The 20,109-nt window shown below is 43.6% G+C and overlaps 1 protein-coding gene across 1 annotated transcript in view; it reads right to left on the minus strand.

Moving 5' to 3' along the window:
- Positions 1–17,282, minus strand: part of IL16 (interleukin 16) — a 112,634-nt gene extending 95,352 nt beyond the window's left edge. Inside the window, 1 exon segment of the mRNA XM_079124247.1 lies at positions 16,776–17,282. Coding sequence (XP_078980373.1) covers positions 16,776–16,815 — 40 coding nt within the window. The 5' untranslated portion in view covers positions 16,816–17,282.
- Positions 17,283–20,109: the final 2,827 nt, after the last annotated feature.

The following is a 20,109-nucleotide window of genomic DNA, read 5'->3' on the forward strand; positions in this document are numbered from 1 at the left end:
CCTTGCCTAAGCTAAGCCTCCTGCATTTCATTCTTATTTTAAATCTCACTAGATCACAGCATGTACTTCTTTTACTGGACAGCTAGATGTACCTTGCTAATATTTTTTAGGATTTTTGTATCTATATCTGCCAATAGAAGTAATCCTTCATGACTGAATTTTTTTTTAAATCATGCTATGTGCATAATATAAATATATCACAAGGAATTTCACCTTTATGTATAAGTAGAAAAAAATTAAAAATAAATAAATATATGAGTGAAAGGAAGATTAGTAGAGAAAGGGAAATGGAAGGAGAGGGAAAAGGAACGTGAAGTGAAATCGAATTCTCTGCATGTATGATTTTGTCAGGAACCACCCAACTACTGTGTGTAACTATAAAGCTCTAATTAAAAAAGAAGAAGAAAAGAAAGAAGTGGTCCATCATCTTCTCTTGTGTCTGTTGGGTGTCTCTTCCCACTTTCTGAAACCACTTAACAAATTAAAATATATCTCATTACAAAGGCTTAAAATAATTTTTCCATAAAATCGTTTGATTCTGGCATCAGTTTTAGGCGGTTCTTTGAAATTTCTTCAGTGACTCTCCTGCATATGAGTCTATTTAATTTTTTAAAATCTTTTCCTTTGTTAATTTTGATCACTTACCTTGCCATGAAATTGCCCTTCTGCTCAGGTTTTCTAACTGTCAGTGTGGAGTTCTCCATCCCAGACTCACAGCGGTAAAGTTTCTGAGATGCTCTGCACCTGCCATGTGCCGTGTCACCAGGGATGTGTATTTCCATGGCTGCCCCTCTTTTTGACTTTGCCTTGTCTTCACTAAAGTCTACCCACTCTTCTGGTCCTTTCCAAGCACCTGTCCTTAGAAGTAGTGAAAAAAACATCTGCTGCTACTTTTGGTTTGCTTTCCAATAGATTTATTTCTGCTTTACGTATTTTTTTTCCTTCTTACTCATTTTATATTTGTTTCCCTCTGTTTTTGTATCCTCTAGCGTTTGCCACTTATTTTCTCAAAACTCGTTATTCTTCTTTAGAAATGAAAGCATCTCGTGTGGTGGTGATGTGCTTGGCTTCAGAGTCAGGTAAACCTGGGTTTCAGTCTCAGTCCGATCATTCACTGTGTCTGACCCTAGAATTCTGCTTAAACTTTTGTGACTCAGTCACCTGTAAAATGGAGATGCTTCCAGGAGCACCCCTCTGCAACTTTATGATAGTAAATTGAAAATATAAGATGTCACTCTCTTAGCACAGTTTGTTGGATAGTTATATCGCCACCATAGTCATCATCATTATTATTTAAAGGTAGAGCTTCTCCTCTGAATACTTTTTGGTCAACCCATGAATTTTGAAAGATGATGTTCTTACTGTTGTTATTCTATAATTATAGTTGACTTCCAGTTTTAACTCAATTCTTCAGAAGACTGCTATCACTAATTTCATTCTTTCATTTGGCTAAATTTTCAGGTTTGTCTTCTTGAATTTCTTATTAGAAAATTCCAATTTAATTAGATGTGTCTTGAGCACTTTTTAGTTGTTGGCATGTACTAGGGTTTACTTTTTAAGCTAGTATATGTTTTAAGTGTTCCATAAACCATCGTATGGGCAGTCTGACATTGACTGACACTATGTGGCATATGACTGTGTGTGTGCATATGTGTGTATGTGTGTAAAACACATACATATATATATATATAATATACATACACATATGTATATATGAACACGCACACACCACACACACTTTTATTATCTGTTTTTGGCAATTAGCTCAATGCAGGGGATACATGTTGTCTAGACATCACCTTAGTTAATGTTATCAGTCCCCTGCCTCCTTCAGCAGCTGCTGCAGTGTCCCCTGACCCCTGCAGTTTGACTGGAACTAACTTCAACCATCCTTGGAGGAAAGGAGAAGAAAGAGAAAAGGGTAGGCACAGGAGATGGGACCTGCTGTCTGCTCTCTCCAGCCCTTGCCATTGCTCACCATTCTGTTTAGGAGGAGGGAAGGACAGAAAGAGAGATAAACCCATGGATGACTTTGCTGAGGATCCCTGCCTAGGATGATGGCAGAAAGGACATCTTGTCAAAAGAGAAGGTCAGGAATATTTGGATTTAAAGTGCTCTTCTTACACACCTCCACTATTCTAGATTCTACCCAATGCTCTACAGTACTGTTTCTTAAGCTTTTTATAAAATTTTGACTTATAGTGAGAATTTACATCTTTGCATCATAGTATGCACCACATGAACACACATAAGACGTATATGTATGTAAATGTTTACAAAAATACATCAAACTAAAATATGTTTCATGAAGCAATACTCTAACTATAGCATAATAAATAAAAAGCACAGAAAAGATCATATGAAATTTAAGTTTGCCAAGACCCTGATGAATTGTGATATGTCCCATTCTGTTCTATATATAAAAAAGTAAAGTTGGTCCCAACCCACTAAATGCAGTTTCACTCCACTCCTGGGTCACATTTGAAAACCACTACTTGTAGGTTTTCTCCAATTTCTCACAGCAGCTTCATATGGGGTATTTGCTTTGATTCTTCACCTGGTTCTCTTCCCTGAACCTCTTTGTGTGTGCATGACTTTTGTTGCATTTGCCCATCCTTCTTCGAGTAACTTACGATTTTCCAGATGTGGGAGCTGGATATGGGCTCTGAAGTTCCCTGTTGGAACTTCTCAGACACAGATACGAGATTGAGGAAAGGGCTCAGATTTAACTCTAGCTTTCCTTTGTCACATGAAATACTGTGATTCTGCCCCCAAAATCCAAGCAGTGGGTAATGTCTGTGGGTTGAAGATGATTTGGTAGTGACTACCTCCAGGTGACTGAACAGGACAGCCACATTCCAGCTGCTGTGCTCATCCATTATGCTTTGCATGCCAAGCCTAAGCCACAGGCAAGACCTATGAGGATCTGCACTGTTGGGTTGTCCCCAGCATCTGGGTCACCCTGCAGAGACACTACCAGTTCTGCAAGCTCTTTTTAGCCAATGCAAACTTTTCCAGCCTCTGCAAGTGTGACAAGCATCACAGCTCCCATGGACTCTGCCCTGCCACCCGGCGGTCTGCTCATCCTCAAGCTGTGCTCAGCACCCCCATCTGCTCCATGCTCTTTCCTGCAGAGATGCCTCTCCATGATTCTGGCATACACGGAGCCACCTTGCCTAGTCTACAAAACTGACATAGATTTGTCCTGGTTTTAATAGAAATGTGAAAGAAAAATTCAAAGTGAATCCTTGTTTCAAGCTATCTTTCCTAACCCAAACTCCAAGTTTTTGGACCTAGTTCTTTGTTTATTTTGCTTCCGTGGCTATTTTTCTTCCCCATGCCCAGGAGTACATGGTTATTTACACTGAGTGATGTTTTAATATAAAAAAATTACATATAAAAATGCATTGCTAGACCAAATGGACAATGCAAATATAAGGTATTCTTGTGCTTATTAAAGTGGTCTTGTTGTTGATTTCTGTAATAATCGTTTTCTGAAATTCACTGTATATCAGACACTCACCACATCAAAGATGAAGACATGGTTCTTAACAGTCTATTGGGGGTGACAGATGTGTAAACAGCTATTATTCCCCCTGTGGGGAGCTGACATTAAAGGCTGGAATAATCTGCCACAGCCTGAAGTGGCAGTCCAGTGTAAATAGTCACATACTCCTGTGCATGGGGAGAAAAATATCCATGGAGGCAAAATAAACAATTGACTCCAAGCTTTTGGAGCTTTGGTTAGGAAAGGCAGCTCAAGGAACTAAGCCATGAGCTGAGGCTTGGGATCAGAATGAGGGAAGGACCCTTCTGTATCCAGGTCAGAGCAAATCTCTTGGTGGCAGCAGAACTCAGGGATGTGGCAGAGAGGAGAGGGACCCAACAGCCAAGTAAGGACAATGAGCAATCACGGATAACCAAGGAGTCCCTTCAGGAACAAGGACCCTCTGTGCTGGGGAGTGGATTTCAATTCAAAAGCCACATTCCCTCCACCCCCCATCACTCCCCAAACTTTGAGCCTGGCTAGGATCCAGAAAGAAGGGAAAGCCTTGACAAGAGGGCCAATCTCAAGCTATTGGCCTGTCTTCCACCAAAACAATTCTGCCTTAACCATTTATATATGAGTATTCTTGAAAGATTTTAATTCTAAAATGGTTTGTGGAGAAGAGGAATTTGAAAATAACTGCTTTGGGTAATTGTAATCCAACAGTTTTATTTTTCTTTTAACCCTGTGCATATATGACAATTTGGTGTTTAGGGAATATAAACATTGTTAAGCCATGTCACAGAGCATGGAATTTGGGGTTACATTGCCTGGGGTTCAGGTCCTGGGTGTACCCCTCTTTAGTTGAATGATCCTTACTGTACGGTTTGATGGTGCCCTAATGAACAGAAACTCAGTGTCGTTGTAAGGTTTGAGTAAAGTAACAAATGTAAAGATTTTAGCCCAGTGCCTATAGCTTGGAGAGTTTTCAGGAAACTGTTGGAGCGTTAAATATTAGTAATAAGCCTCATTGCATTGAATAAATGAATAGCAGGGCCTCCAGCAAGAGACCGACCTGCCCTGAGAGCTCACGAGTAGGGGAGATGCCCTCTGCTGTTCTCCTAAGTGTCGACCACCACTGACTGCACAGCAAAAAATAAGGGCTGGGAGGAAAAAGGGGGAGAACAGTCTTCTCCCTCCTGGAGAGCTTGGCAAAAGAGGAAGGGGAGCCACAGAGAACAGCTTCTTAGGACTGCCTCAGGGAGGCCTGCATGGCTTGAACTGGGCTCCTGGGACAATGATGTAGCCATTGAGTAGCTCAAGCCTGAAAAGAGACAATCTTCCTGCACAGCCTGATGAGGGCAGGAGAAGCCAGTGCTTCCCTGCAGCCTCGGGGAACCCCATTCTGCCCATGTCTCATGCCCCAGCAACAAAAAACAAACACACTCATGAACCAAAGGAACGCCATCAATGGGACAGAACCAAGGTGGCATGCAGTCCTGTGGAGTAGAGTGGCTGACAGGCAGAGAGAACACTCTTGTCACTGTCAGTCACCATGCCCACCTGGGAGAGGAAGAGCCTCACTGCCTTTTCTGCCTCCCTTGCTTCCTTTTTTCCATTTCCTTTCACGTTCTCAGTACCAAGGACAAGACTAGAAATCTCAAGACCAGCTCCAGCACTGCACAGCCAGAACGAGTGGCATCCCTCTGCCCACCCCCAGGTCCCCAAAGCCTCCTCCCTAGCCCACTGGGAACAGGGGTTCCCTCACTTCTGCTCCTGCCCTGATCCCAGCATGACTTTCAAATGTGAAATTAAGACCTAGCAACCAAGAACCTCCTCATCAAGGCCAGGGAAACCAGCTCGGTACCTCAGGGAACAGCCCCTCGGTGTAGGTGGCTGCCTGAGGTATATTCACTCACCTGGTGCCCATCGACTTCCCTTTGCATAGCCCCCCAGGGCTGCCACCTCCCTTGCTTTTCTCTCCAACTGCCCAGTAGGGACCACAGTACCATCTATCTCTGAATGGCCTGGGGTCCAAGCCTGGGCAGGATCTGTCAGAGTGAGCAATGGACACTCCCTCCTCAAACAGAGGCCAGCTTCTGAGTCACATCCCAGTTCCAATGGAAGGGACTCTGAGTCAGACACTGTCGACACCACCTGCTCTGGACAGGTGACCCTGGGCAAATGTGTCCAGTCTGGCACAGATTTGCTCAAAGACTTCCCACCGTAGCCATCTGACATCTCCATAGGAAAAGACTTGGTCCAAAAAGGGGTCTGCCAGGGCTGGGAAGCTCAGCTTCGGAACAAAGTCCACCATCTGCTGAGCTGGCAGGGAACACGTGGGAGGCAGGCTCCTTCCAGAGCTGCAGAATCAAAGTGAGGCTCTTTGCTCCAGTCCCAGTCTGCTCCTGCCTTCCCTAAACAGCACAGAAGTGACTGCAAGAAGGGCAGGGTGGTAACAGACACTACTCAGGGCCTATGATGTGACTGGCACATGACAGGAGCTTTCCATAAACTTCATCCTCTCACACTCCTACCAGAAATCCAGTGAATATTATCATACCCATTTTACAGGTAGAGAAAATCACTGCCCAAAAGTTCATCAAGTACCTACTTACTATGCTCTATGCTTGGTGACCTGGAGTCAAAGCTAATCACTGACTCAGAAAGTCGAGCAATTTCCCCAACGTCACACAGTCAGCAAAATACCACACCGCGAGTCTAATCAAGATCCACCAACTCCAAGACCTTGACTCTGTCCATGTTGCCTCTTTGTGCCAGACTTTCCCTAAATCAAACTGGCTCTCAGGAGCACATGTAATGTCCTCAGTTCTGGTTCTTACACCAGCAACAGCAGCAGCAATACCTACTAAAAAGGCAAATTCTCTAGTCCCAGTCCTGAGGGGGGCACCAACATTCAGGGCAACTCGCAAGCCCCCCAGGTAATTCTGGTGCATGCCCAAGTTCAAGAACCAATGATCTAACTTAGATAAAACGTGTTGAAAACCACAACCTAAAGGGACGTGACCTCTGTGTGTCCTACAGGGTTTAGTGGCATGTGATCAGAATGCCTTTCCCTCACATGTCTCCTCTGATGGCCTAATCTCAGGCATTTAACCCCACTGCCCCCCAGAGAGCATCCCACACATCTCTTCTAAGTATGGGCCTCTGTGAGTTGTTCCTGTGTGACCAACTGGGACCTTTGTGTGGCCCTCTCTACTGAAAAATGGAATGTTTCCTGACGCTCACCACCAAATGTTTCAGGGGCCCCTGGGGGTTTTAATGAGGGTGTAGGTGCAAACTGTAGGAAGCCCTTGAAATTCCAGGCATGGCTGTGGAGGTGCAGCCACTGCTGGGGAAACCAGGCGGTGGTCACACAGGACACACAGGGAGGGCATGCAGGAGATAGGGTTGCCTTTGTTGGCAGGCTCTGGGGACAGTGCCATATTGTAGGGCTGAGTCTGGCATGCAGGGGAAGAATTTCAGAAGTTCAAGGAATGGGGGCGTTGGTCAGTGATGCCTGCCTTGTGCAACCCATGGCCTTTCTTGAAACTCCCCAGGCCCATGGCATCGGGGCTCAGAATAGGCATCGCCCACCTTGACTCTTCCCGTCTGGCCATAGAGGTGTGATTCTGTACCCCTAGGCCCATGGAACCCAGCCTCAGTCTTCCTGGATCCTGTGACCTACAAAGGCCTCACAGCCTTGCAACTACTCCAGCTTTAGGCCCTCACTGATTCCTGTGCCTGAGACCAGCTCCTGCCTCTCCCTCTGTCTTTGAGTCACCCGTTCTTTCCTACTGTTTTTCTTTTTTTTTAATTTGTTTTAGCTGTAGATGGACATAATACTTTTATTTATGTGGTGCTGAGGATTGAACCCAGTGCCCCACACATGTGAGGCAAATGCTCTACCACTAAGGCACAACCCTAGCCCCTCTTCCCTACTGTTTTAAGGTGAATATATTCCAGTGTGGCTGGGACCCTGCCCTGCCCCTTATACATACAGGGTGGTCTATATGTCAAGGTGTGCCCTTCATGAAGGACCTCCTGCAGAAAAAAAGAGAAGACTCCCACCTACCCAGCACCACACAAACCAGCTTACAGAAAAATTATGCACAAAGTATAGAGTTTCCCACATGCCCTTTCTCTTTACAAACATACAGTTTCTCCTACTATTAACATTTTGCATTAGCATGATACATTTTTACAACTAATAAACCATAAAGATACATGATTATTCACTAAAATTCATGGTTGACATTAGGATTCATTCTTTGTGTTTATAATTCCAAAGAATTATATGTTTTGACAAATGCATAGGGTCACTTATCCACCATTATAATATCAAATAGAAGAATGCATTTACTGACCTAAAAATGCCCTGTGCATCACTTATTCCCTCCCAACTTGCATTGCTTCTTCAAAATAATATCCTAGTTCCTTGCCATGGCCCAAAGCAGTTACATGATTTCCTTGCTGACTGTCCTCCCAACTTCAGCTCCTACCTCTCTTCTTCCTTACTGCATTTCACAGTCAGCTCAGACTTCTAGCTTGTTCTTGAACAGGCCAAGCTCACATTGCCCCAAGGCTTTTGCCCTAGCTGCTCCCTCTTCCCAAAGGTTCCTCTTCCAGATCTTCATATGGCTGGCTCCTTGCTACTTCAACATTCTAAATATGACCTTTCCTGTCCAATCTAAATAAGCCCTCAATACTCTCTATTACATCTTCCTTGTTTGTTTTCTTCATTAAACTTGCCACCATTGGAAGGCATCCTCAGAGTCTATTTAGGTACTTGGGCATCATCCATCTGCCCCATCTGAAGTGTGATTCCCCATCAGGGACCCCATCAGTCTTGTTCCCTGCAGGGGCCCCAGCACTAGAACATGTCTGGCCCATAAGGGCTCAATAAACATTTACTGACTGAATTAATGCATAACTGAATGAATAAATAAATGACTAATGCCACATAATGAGTTTCTACATTTGTTTGTACTTGAGAGTTTACAAAGAGCTCTTACAGACATTGCCTTTGTCCAATTCATGTGATTAGACTCAGTTTTAAATGGCACTTTAAAAATGTACCCTCTTCTATCCTAGCTCCTTGAGGCCACAGTCTAGGAAATAGTAAGACTGTTCTCTCCCAGGGAAGAGAGGTTAGTTCCAAGAGCACTAATAACCCCTTGGATTGGACCAGCAGAATCACTTGGTTTCATTCACAGTTCCAGGGCAAAGGAAAATGCTTGGGGATGCAGAACTCTGATGGACTAATTGATAACAGTAACAACAACCATTTGTGCAGTGCTTGCTGTGGGTCCAAGCATACTGAGTATGGTTGATCAGCACAGTCCCTACCTCCACAATGAACCTGTAGACTTGGTAAAAAAAAAAAAAAAAAAAAAACGTATCTCCCTCTCCCTAGTGAGGAAGGGACAGGGAAGCATCACAGGGTGGTGCAACAACTTTCTCAAGGCACAAAGCCAGGATGTGAACCCGGCTAAGTTATCTGAAAATAAAGTCCAGTCCTTTTAACAAAAGCAGAGTAAATCAACTTTGACTAGCTGAGCATCTGGAGATCCCTCCCTAGCCCTTTTGCCCCCATCACATGGGCAGGCTTAGAAAGGATCAGATACCAGAACTGGAGGGAGTGGTCAGAGCTTGGGTGGTGTTTTTTTAAGGTCAAGATTAATATGGTTTACAAAGCACCAGCATCCTGCCTTTCCACCTGGCAACAGGAAAAGACTGGGTCTCAATGGAAGCACACTTCTCTGTGGTGGAGGAGAGGGATGCGACGTTTCCACTGAGCCAGGCTTTGGCAGGAGTGATGTATATTCAGTTTGGAGTCTTGACACTTCCAGAGGCAGCTGGATCTCTCAACTTTTGTGGCTCTTACAGGATATCAGAGATGCCCCAACAGAAGGACTGGCCCCTCCCATGTGTTCTGACACAGGATAAGGGTGGAGTGAGAGGTGGACCGACCGTGCTTGGCTGTGCCAGGCAGTTATTTATCTCACTTTTTCAGTCTCTCTGCCCACACAATTATCTGAAGAATGGCTCCTTCCTGCCTTGCATTAGAAAGCAACATTTTAAAAGATGAAGAAATTCTTTCTTTCTTTTCTTTATTTGTTATTGTCGTGACATGACTGACTCAATACGTAAAAATTTTAAATCCCTGCCCAAGGTCACAGGCTTGTCTCCCCACCCCCAGCTTGAAGTTCCTCCAGATGTTCCCTGATTCCTCCACCTCTGCATGTTGCACACTCTGTGCAACAAACTCACACATGTTTCTTAAGGTTTGGCTCAAAGTCACCTCTTCCAGGAAGCCTTCCCCAACCTTGTTTTCCAACTCACCCATTAAATTACCAGCTGCCCTTTGGCACACTCAGAGCATTCCATGCTGATCTCTCTCATCTCTGTCTGACTTTTCCAGTAACTGTCAGTTCCTTGGTGCCAGGCACCATGTCTTATGTTTCCCTGTGTAGCATTGGCATCTAGCACAGTACCTGGCACAAATTGAATGCTAAATAGCTGTTAGAGGAAAGAATGGGGCGGTACAGTGGAAAGCAGGAGAGAGGGATCACTGCGGTCAGACACATAGAAACAGATGCAAGATAAAGAAATGAACCAATGAATAAGTTCACAGCAAGCTCGTACATGCATAAGCACACCCTAGGCATAGGAGGCAGGCAAGCATTGAAAAGAGCACTAGTCCAGGAGTAAAGCAGCCTGAGTTCTTATCCTCAGGCTGCTGCGAACTGGCTCTTTGACCTGAAATAAGTCATTCCCACTTCTGAGCATCAGATTTCTCACTTGTAAAATGAGTTGTTATAAGACTTAAATAAGGATGGCTCACTCTCTGACACATGGTGGTTTAACATGTACCAGCTCTGCCTTCCTTCAGTCCACCTCATCTGCAGTGGCCCTATGCCCTCTGAAATAGGGAAGCAAGAGTGACAGGGCGCAGGAGGCAGAAATTCCTGCTTTTGGACCCTCTCTACCTATGTTTCATAACAGCACAGGAATCGAGACAGTTGAAAGTCCATCCACACTTCGTTGCCCACAAGCAATTTTGGGTTACTTCTGTGTTCATCTTGCCAATAAATATGCACTCATTGTCCCCAGTGTCAGGACATTGATGGACTGCAAATACATAATGGCAAGAAATACAAGGCTAGTCTTAGTGGTTACAGCTCAGCTCCCCTCACCTGCCTCAGGATCACTGGGGCCCCACAAGAGAGCATTAGGGCACACAAGTACCTACAGAGCTGTGATCAGTTCTCACCATCTCAGGGTCAGGTTCCCATGATGAGATCTCTGCTCCATCTCCCTTACCCTGGTCTGTTCCTAACCCCACTATCAGGACCCAAAACCACAACCTTAACTCCTGCTCAGTGACAGCCTGAAAAACTTTCTGTATATTGCTTCCCTTGGCTACCCATTTAGCTGAGGATAACCTACTGCCTGGCATGCTCCCTTGTCCCAGAACCCAAGCAGCACCTGCACTTAAACCCATTATGAGGCCTGTCCTCCACAATTGGGGTCTCTAGCAGTAAGGGCTCCATCCCCACAACTGAGGAGGACAAGGAATTACCAGAATTTATTTAGCTAACGTTATATAACATCAGTAAAAACAAAACAATTGAGAAGAGTCATGAGAGAGCTTTCTGGGGTGATCGTAATGTTTTATATTATGTTGGGAGTATGTGTACCTTAAAAAGGTGTGTACACCATCAAAGCTAACTGAATGGTGCACTTAAGATATGTGTGTTTCATGTATGAATACACCACCTATGAAACTCCACATCATGTATACCCATGAGAATGTGATCATAGTTAGAATAAGTTATATTCCATGTATGTATAATATGTCAAAATACACTCTACTGTCATGTACACCTAAAAAGAACAAATTTTTAAAAAGAATCTAATGGACTCAGCAATCAGGATGGCAGAAGGAGCAAAACTGGATGCTGGGGGCAATACAGGAACTAAACAATGAATTTCTTACTTCAAACCCCTGACCAATCTTATCTCAACAAAGCAAATATTACTTTATTTGGAACATTATGTTGAAGATCAACTATACCTGCATTAGCTCATAAATAAATCGCTTTTCAGATAATTCCATTTTGCTGGCCATCTGAAAAAGAAGTCAGTGACACCAATGATCTGCAGGTGAAATCACACTGTGAGGACATCTATCAGCCAAGTTTTCCTCTATTTGTGTCATTCACCCTGAAGAAATTGCATCTAGAAACAGACTTTGCATCAGCTTTGTTACATGGGAGGTTATCATTGTTGCTTGTTAAGTAAACATGGATAAGCCATCGAGGTGAGAATGCCTTTGAAAGTACATTTGCCCTAAGTAGGCCAGACATTAGCCCATCACTACCACACAAAATGTTCTGGATGTCTGTCTTTAGAATCAGGTGTAAATTATTCTCCTTTCTGCTCCTTCACTTTTCTTCTTTATGTAAATACAAATGTAATAATAAACTGCCTTTACTTTGAAAAAAGATATGTGCATTTCATTGTACATAAATTTTATCTCTAAAAGAAGAATCACCAAGAAATATTGTTCAAATTGGAGTTAATTATATGTATGCTGAAGTATAGTGATGCCTGACACACATGGAAATACATCTAAGAAAATTTGGATGCTTGGATAGATAGAAGGAGAGAGAGCTGTCTATACATGATAAGGGAAATTTAGTAAGAATGTTCTTTGTAAAAACTGGTGGATATATGCATATTAACTACAATTCTTTCCACTCTTCCATATGTTTAAAATCTTTATAATCATGTTTTGGAAAAAATAAAATTGAAATCAAACTGAAGTTAATAATATGGGAAATAATAAAATAAACCATGAGTCAGGCATCTGAGGTGGCTATCTAAGGCCATTAAGGGTGGTGGTACTGATACCTATGCAGGAAACGTGAAGTTATCCATAACTCAACAGCAAGTGGGAACATGAGCATGCAAAAAACTATCCTTGTGTATACAAGGAGTACTGTTATTTTTGAGCAACAATGTAGCATGCAAAGAACACAGACTTTCAAATGGAATATACCTGCCTGAGTTCAAATCTCAGTCTTGTCACTCACTGTCCGGGGAAAGCCACTGTGCCCTGTGTTGGTTCACTTGTAAAATAAAGACAACTAGCCTTTGCTCAAAGAGTGGAACAGATGAAAGGAGGCCATGCCCATGGTGACCCTAACTCAACTCAAGAGAAGAGAACCTCTGGTTATAAAGAGGGCATTCAAAAATTCACAGTGAGGCCCCTCTGGGGACATAATTGGGGATTGGCTGCCAGAGTGAGGAACATAGACAGATGATTAATATACAGTGAGACTTCAGCCCTACCAGCAAAAACCTCTTACTCCTTGAGCTGACAAGTTTTCTTTTCTTTTCTTTCTTTCTTTCTTTTTTTTTTTTTTTTTTTTTTTTCCAGTGCTGGGAATTGAACCCAGTGGTCCTTGCCACTGAGTTACATCCCTAGGTCTCTTTATTTATATTCTGAAATAGTGTCTCACTAAGTTGCCCAGACTAGCCATGAACTTGTGATTTTCCTGTTTCAGGCTCCTAAGTAGCTGTCTGGTTATTTTTTAAAAGATGCTGCAAGAAAGAGAGCCTAAATGGAAGTACACTTAAAAAGATACAGTGGCTGGGTTAAGCCAATAAGGTCTGAAACAATTTTCTTTTCTCATCCCTGTTCTGCAGTGTTCCTTTAGTCAGCTTTGCATCACTGTGACCAAATACTGACCAGAACAACTTAGTGGAGGACAATTTACTTGAAGTTCACAGTTTCAGAGGTCATAGTCCATAGATAGTCATTGCTCTGGACTTAAGCTAAGGTAGCCATCAGTGTAGAAGGGTGTGGTAAAGGATAGTCATTCATGTCATGGTATTCAGGAAGCAGAGGGAGGGTAGGGAAGGGGCCACAGGGAAGATGAACTCTTCCAAGGCACACCCCCAGTGACCCACCTCCTCCAGCTACAACCTACCTGCATATGGTAATCACCCAGTCTGTCCATTCAAACAAGGATGAACTAATGAGGACAGCTCTCACAATCCAATTATTTCACCTCAATATTTCTCCATTAACATGAGAGTTTGTGGCAGGGGGGAGGTGTCCCATATTCAAACCATAAAAAATGTGTTCCCCCTTCATCTAGGGCTGTCTTCTCGGTTCTGCTCCCAACAGATGACTCCATGCCAGATCTGCCCATTGTTTCCTCCTGAGCAGATTCATATTCAAAAACAACCCAGACTGATGCTGTGGCCTCCTCAATGCTCCATCTCCCCCTCCACTGATGAAATCAACTTGATAACTGACTGAAATTTTGGCCATGTTTCTCCACAAACACTTTTCCTTCTTTAGAATGTGTGAATTTTTTTTTTTTTGGGGGGGCGGGGGTACCAGGGATGAAACCCAGGTGCACTTAACCACTGAGCCACACTGGTCTCGCTGAGTTGCTTAGGACCTTGCTAAGTTTCTGAGGCTGGTTTTGAATTTGCAATCCTCCTGCTTCAGCCTTCTGACCTACTGGGATTACAGACATGTGCCACAGCGCCTGGCTTGGAATGTGTGGATTTTTATTAGGAGATATTCTAAGATCATGCCAGAATCTTCTTCCCCATCCCACACACCTCTATAGAAAACAGCTCAAACAAAACCTTCTTGGGCCAGCCAAGCTAGGTCAGTTCTCCCACTACAGCTCCCCAAACACCTAGCCTTCTTTGCCTTTATATCTTTGCGTGCACACATTTATTTAATGTGTCCCAATAGATCCCCAGATCCCAGCACAGTGCCAAGAGCATAAAAAGCTCTAAACAAATAATTTGTTGAAAATGAATTCCAAGTGTTTGGGAAAGTGATTTCACTCTTTGTATATTGAAAAATAAATAGAAAATTGGGTGGTAGTCAAGGAAAGATGGTAAGAAAAGAAATCCAGCTACATCTATGTTTGTCCCAGACAACATTAGATAGTTCTTCACTATTGAAGATATATGAAGTGTCTCATGTGTTTGATTTTCTCCCCTAGGAAAAATGTTGGGGTGGGGAATGTAGGCAGCAGAATTCTTCAGCCCCACTCACCACCTAGCTCCAGGCCTAGGCAAAACTTCCCTCAACTTCTCAGGTTCAACATCTCCCTGCTGACAGCTGGTCTCATGACAAGGGCCTCCAGAGATCTTGATTCCCATTTTTCAGCAGAAGGAATTGAGACACCTGTGATCATGTGAGCTGACCACATTTGAGGACCCAACCAACCACCATAGTCACAAACTCAAAATCTTCACTTGTGAAATGGTTGAGCTGGAAGTGTTCCTAGAAGTCATCTGTAGCCCAACACCTTCCTGTCCACTTTATAGGCAGGGATACTGAGTTCTGGCTATGGAAAAGGACTTATCCAAAATCATGCTGCTATGTAAGAATTGAACTGAACAGGTGTCCATGTATTTCAGGCCCAACCTTCTAAACAGCTGAACTCAACAAAAACAAAGCATGTGATCAAATTTACTGAGAGGTTTTTATGGGCTATCATGCAGCTAAACCCCTCACCTCAGAACCAAGGTGTTCATTCACACAGCTAACACAGGGTTGCTTGTCACAGCTCATTGCTGAGTTGCCAGGCATTGCCTCCAACCTACTTTGCCCAAGATCATGCCCTGGTTCCAAGCACAGCCCCTGTGACATGACTGGTCATTATAGGGGCACAAAGCCCCCTGGGATCAGCCAGTGCTGCTGATCCCACTCCTCCATCTGTCCAATTCTGTCTCCCTCACCCTCACAGGTGTCCTTTCCCAGAGCACTCTGCAATGAACTTCCTACACACAAATCCCTGCCTCAGAGTCTGTTACCAGGGAAACCTAACCAAAGGCAAAGCAGCCAGGGACAGGAAGTGGTAAGACTTCCCTGTGAATAAATGTGGAGTCAACGGCTTCTTTAGATATGGAACACCTATTGAACACCAGGTCAGGTATATTCACAACCTCTATCCCCAAAGGGGGCGCATTCCAAGTGCTTGGCCCATTTTAGCTATAGGGGGAGACCACAGCTGCTTTTCATCCTCGAGCCCTGGGCATTTGAGATGGTTGTGTGACAGAATAGGGGAGCAGTCTGCTTATGAGAGTTGGTACTGTGCACAAGCTGATCAGGGCACTTCACGAGCTTTATCTCATTTATTGCTTCTTCCATTCTGTATGGTAGGAATTTATGATTGCTGTTTTGTAAAGGAAGAATCTGAGCCACAGCAAAGTGAAATACCTTTTCCAAGATGCCAGGCTAGGTTTCTCTCAGAACCAAGATTCCAGCCCAGGTGGCCAGACACTGCAGCCCCTTTTCTCAGTTCCTACGACTCACTACCTTTCTTCAGCATTCAGGCAAGGCTTGAATGGAACCTGAGCAAAAGATCCCAAGGGCTTTAGCCGTATCTTCCTGGAGCTGGAAAAGCCAGAATATGCCTTTGACTTGTTTCATTCTCCTTTTTAAAGAAAACCATGTGTTTATTCTTTTATGCCAAAGTTAAAACAGAACTGACGTTTCGCCAGCACCGACTCTAAAAGTTGGGCAGAAGGGTTAAAATCCTTTACCCTGATGCCTCATTGTTTATTTTTCTGGAGCAAAGAAGGAGGTTGTTATAAGAAATGATCTCATCTAATGGGCTGTACCTGCAGGAAGGCAGGGGTCCAGCCAGGATGTTGGAGGCCCCTCCCACTTCTAAGATCTACCAAGCAAGGCTCAAGTCGCAAGTCTTGGGGATCCCCTGTGCTCCTGAGACCTGTGCTTCATTCTCCACCAGGAACTAAGCAGCTCCCTCTTCTGCTTCTGCTGAAACTGGAGCCCCACTGCTGGGGATCTTGACAGCTATAACATTTAGACATGAATGCCCCTACCTCAGCATTGCCTGCAACACTCACAGAAGGGCAGACACTTAGCTCTGCGCTGGCCAGGGCTCACTCTTATCCCCTCAAGGGTCCTGTGATATGTCCCTTCACCCTTCTGCCAAGCACATGGTAGAGCTCAACCAGTCTCTGCAAGGACAGAAAGCCAGGAATTCTAACTGCACACACGTGTGCATGTATACACACACACACACGTGTGCACAAACATGTGCACACCTACACACAGTCACACACACACACACACACACACACACACACACACACACGCTGCTCAGTGTAAAAAAAAACTGCTCTTCCACCCTTCCCGGAAGACATCAAAAAGGATCAGCCCCTCCAATTCATCTCCCCATAAATCCCCTGAGACAGACGAAGAAGCTCCACTTACCGGTCTCCCTTCTGGGGAAGACTCTCTTCTGCAAACTCATGACCACGGGACTCGGAGGATGAGGGAGAGCTGGGAAAAGTCCCTCCAAACCCAGATCAAGATGCTGTGGGGGGGATCCAACCACAGCCTCCAGGGCTGGGAGTATTTGAATGGGAGTTAAAACTACAAAGTAACTCCTCGTTAGAACTGTTTTTCCTCGGCAGGGAGGGAGGAGAAAAAAAAAAAAAAAATCCCTTTCCCTCTGCCAGAAAATCTTTAATGTTTCACAACGGTCGCTTCCAACTCCTGCACTTCTTGCGAAGCAAATGTGTATAAAAGCAATGTTATTTCACTGACTCAAGCCCTCAGATCATAAGCCTTTTCCTGTACCGCAAACAGAAATGTAAAACCTCAAACTTTCCTTTGGATCCAGAAGATGTTGTGAGAGGGCAGAACTCAATTCTTTCTGAGGTCTAATGTATGGAAAATGTGCTCCAGAGTTCGCATGTCCCAGTGCTGAGTCTCCAACCCCGCCCCTAATGTTTCTAATGAGTCCTGATGTGTTTATGTACTTGCATGGGACAAACACAACACCTAAATCTTTACCCCAAGTTGAAGTGATTCATTTTCTCCCTCACACACACCACACACAAACACAGTGCCCATTTAATCCAAGTGAAAACGCCTTTCATAAAAGTTGCAAGAGGCTTGGGCAGAGCAGCTAGTGGTGAATGCAGCCTGTGTCCCCAGAAGGGTAGGCAGGCTCTGGGGAAGGTGGAGGCTGGCTTTAATCAAGACAAACAGAAGGCGCTCGGACTCCTGCCCATGTCAGAACAAGGAAGGATCAAAGGACAGGGGATAACCGTGCTATAAAATATGTTCAGCCCCCTCTACTCAATTTCCCCTGCTTGTCTTCTCATACCAAGAAGCTTTATTTTTGGACTTGAACAAGATGTACTATTAGTTTAAATGATCAATTTGAACTGCTGGGATAAATAATCCTTAGGTCCCCACTGGAAAAAACTAAAGAATGTGTAACAAGTGAGCAAATAAAACTGAAACGTCCTCTAAAGGCTGAAACACATGACGTGTCTCTGGACATAGCAGTGTAATTGGATCGAAGGGAAAGCCCACTCTGCTTGGTAGAGAGACAAAAACTTACCAGGAACACCACAGAACAGACCTTGTCCAGTTTCCAAGTTAACCCGTAGACTGCCAAGGGCCCAGGTCTTCCTGGCATGGCCCTTTATGTGGCTGGTTGGAGCCCATTGACCAGTATTACCACTTGTGGCCTCCCAGAATCACCATAATCCTAATTAATCCACCTCAAGATCATTGTGATTCCCCACCACCTGTCCCCACAAATATACCTTAAAGGCTGGGTGTGGTGGCACACACCTGAAATCCTATTGACCTGGGAGGCTGAGGCAGGAGGATTGCTAGTTTGAGGCCAGCTTCAGCAACTTAAGAAGGCCCTGTCTCAAAATTAAAAAAAAAAAAAAAAAAGGAGGGGGATAAGGGATGTTGCTCAGTGATAAAGCACCCCTGGGTTCAATCCCCAGTACTGAAGGAAAATATTTTAATCATTTATCAAGGGAGTATTACTGGTTGAAAAAAAAAAAATCTCTATTATCAGCACTTGGAATCAGAACAGCTCCCCCAGAGTCATCCTCACCCATGGTGAGGGCAGGGATCCAGAGCTGGCACTTCACTGCTGTCAGTCCTATCTTACTCTGATTAACTAATTAACTTCCCAGGCCCTGGGGCTGTGGATGCCATCACTGTGGCATGAGCACCAGGAGATATACAGTGTCTTGTATTTCAGTAGTCTCCAACCTCAGCAGCCATGGAAATGAGCAAAATAAATGAAGGAATGCACAGCAGAAATTAAGATGCAAGGGTCATAGAAAGATGTCTTATTTATTTATTTGGTACTGGGGATTGAACCTATGGGCATTTTATCACTGGGCTATATCTCCAACCCCCTTTTTTTTTCTCTTTTTCCCAACCCTTTTTTGATTTCGTTATTTTTGAGACAGAGTCTCATTAAGTTGCTGAGGCTGGTTTTGAACTTGTGATCCTCTGGCCTCAGGCTCCCAAGTTGATGGGATTATAGGCATGCACCACTGCACCTGGCTTCATAGAAACACATCCGATGCTATGGCTAAATAAGTAGAATAATTTGCAAAAATAAGGTGTGTTGTCAATCCACATACAGGAAATGAGATTAAATATGAACAAGTAAAATTGAATTATTGTTTTTTATTTTCACCAATGTCCCATAGAACTTTCAACTATTCATTATATTTACCCCACAATTAAGGAAGGAGCTTTCAATGTCTATCATCTATAGGATGATAAAAATCGTTTTAATTAGAAAATGTTTTCAGGCAAATCATTATCTTTGAAAAGCCTAAGCAGACTTTGTTATATCAATTTCAAAGCTATAATATTATAAGTATATCTTTTACCAAAAGAATAGAGAAAAGGAACCAGTGGGAAGATGGGGAGAAACAGGGGAGGTAGTGGGCAATGAAATTGACCAAATTTTATTGTTATATTGTGTGCATGTACAAATATGTAACAATAAATTCCAATATTACATATAATTATAAAGCACTCAGTAAAAAATAGTACAAAAAAGCACTTAGATTAAAAAATAGTACAAAATAGTCACAAAAGCAGCTATGGTTTTTGATCATGTGAATCAAGCCTTTGACCAAGCCCTTTGATATGATGGGCAGAATAATGGCCTCACCAAAGAAGTCCATGCCTGATCCCAGGAACCTGTGAATATGTTGTTACATGGTAAGGGGGAATGAGGAGTGCAGACAGAATTAAGGTTGCTAATCAGTTGAAGGGGTTGCCTGGGTTCTCAGACAAACCCAGCATAATCACAAGAATTCTTACAAGTGGAAGAGGGAGGCAGAAGAGGAGGTTAGAGCCAGGAAGATAATTGAAGAAGCCACGTGGCTGGCCTCAAAGATGGAGGAAGGAGCCACAAGCCAAGATCGCAGGTGGTCTCCAGAGGCTGGAAAAGAAAGGAAATAGATTCTCCCCTCCAGCCTCCAAAGAGAAATGCGATCTTGCCAACACTTTGATTTTACCCTAGTGAGGCCCATTTTGGACTTTTGATTTCCAGAACTGTAAGATGATATTTTGTCTTACAAACTATGTGTGGAAATGAATAGATTTGCATTTGTATTTTATTTCATTTGTTTCTTTGATGTCAAAAGCTTGGCTTTACTGTGAAGAAAAGAGCCCGGAGGACTCAGACAAAGCACAAAATTTATATCATAGACCATTTGGGAAGACAGGAGATGATACCAGAACAGTTTTTTTCACCTCCAAAAGG

This window comes from Sciurus vulgaris (genome assembly GCF_902686455.1).
Source record: "Sciurus vulgaris genome assembly, chromosome: 2".
NCBI lineage: Eukaryota > Metazoa > Chordata > Mammalia > Rodentia > Sciuridae > Sciurus > Sciurus vulgaris.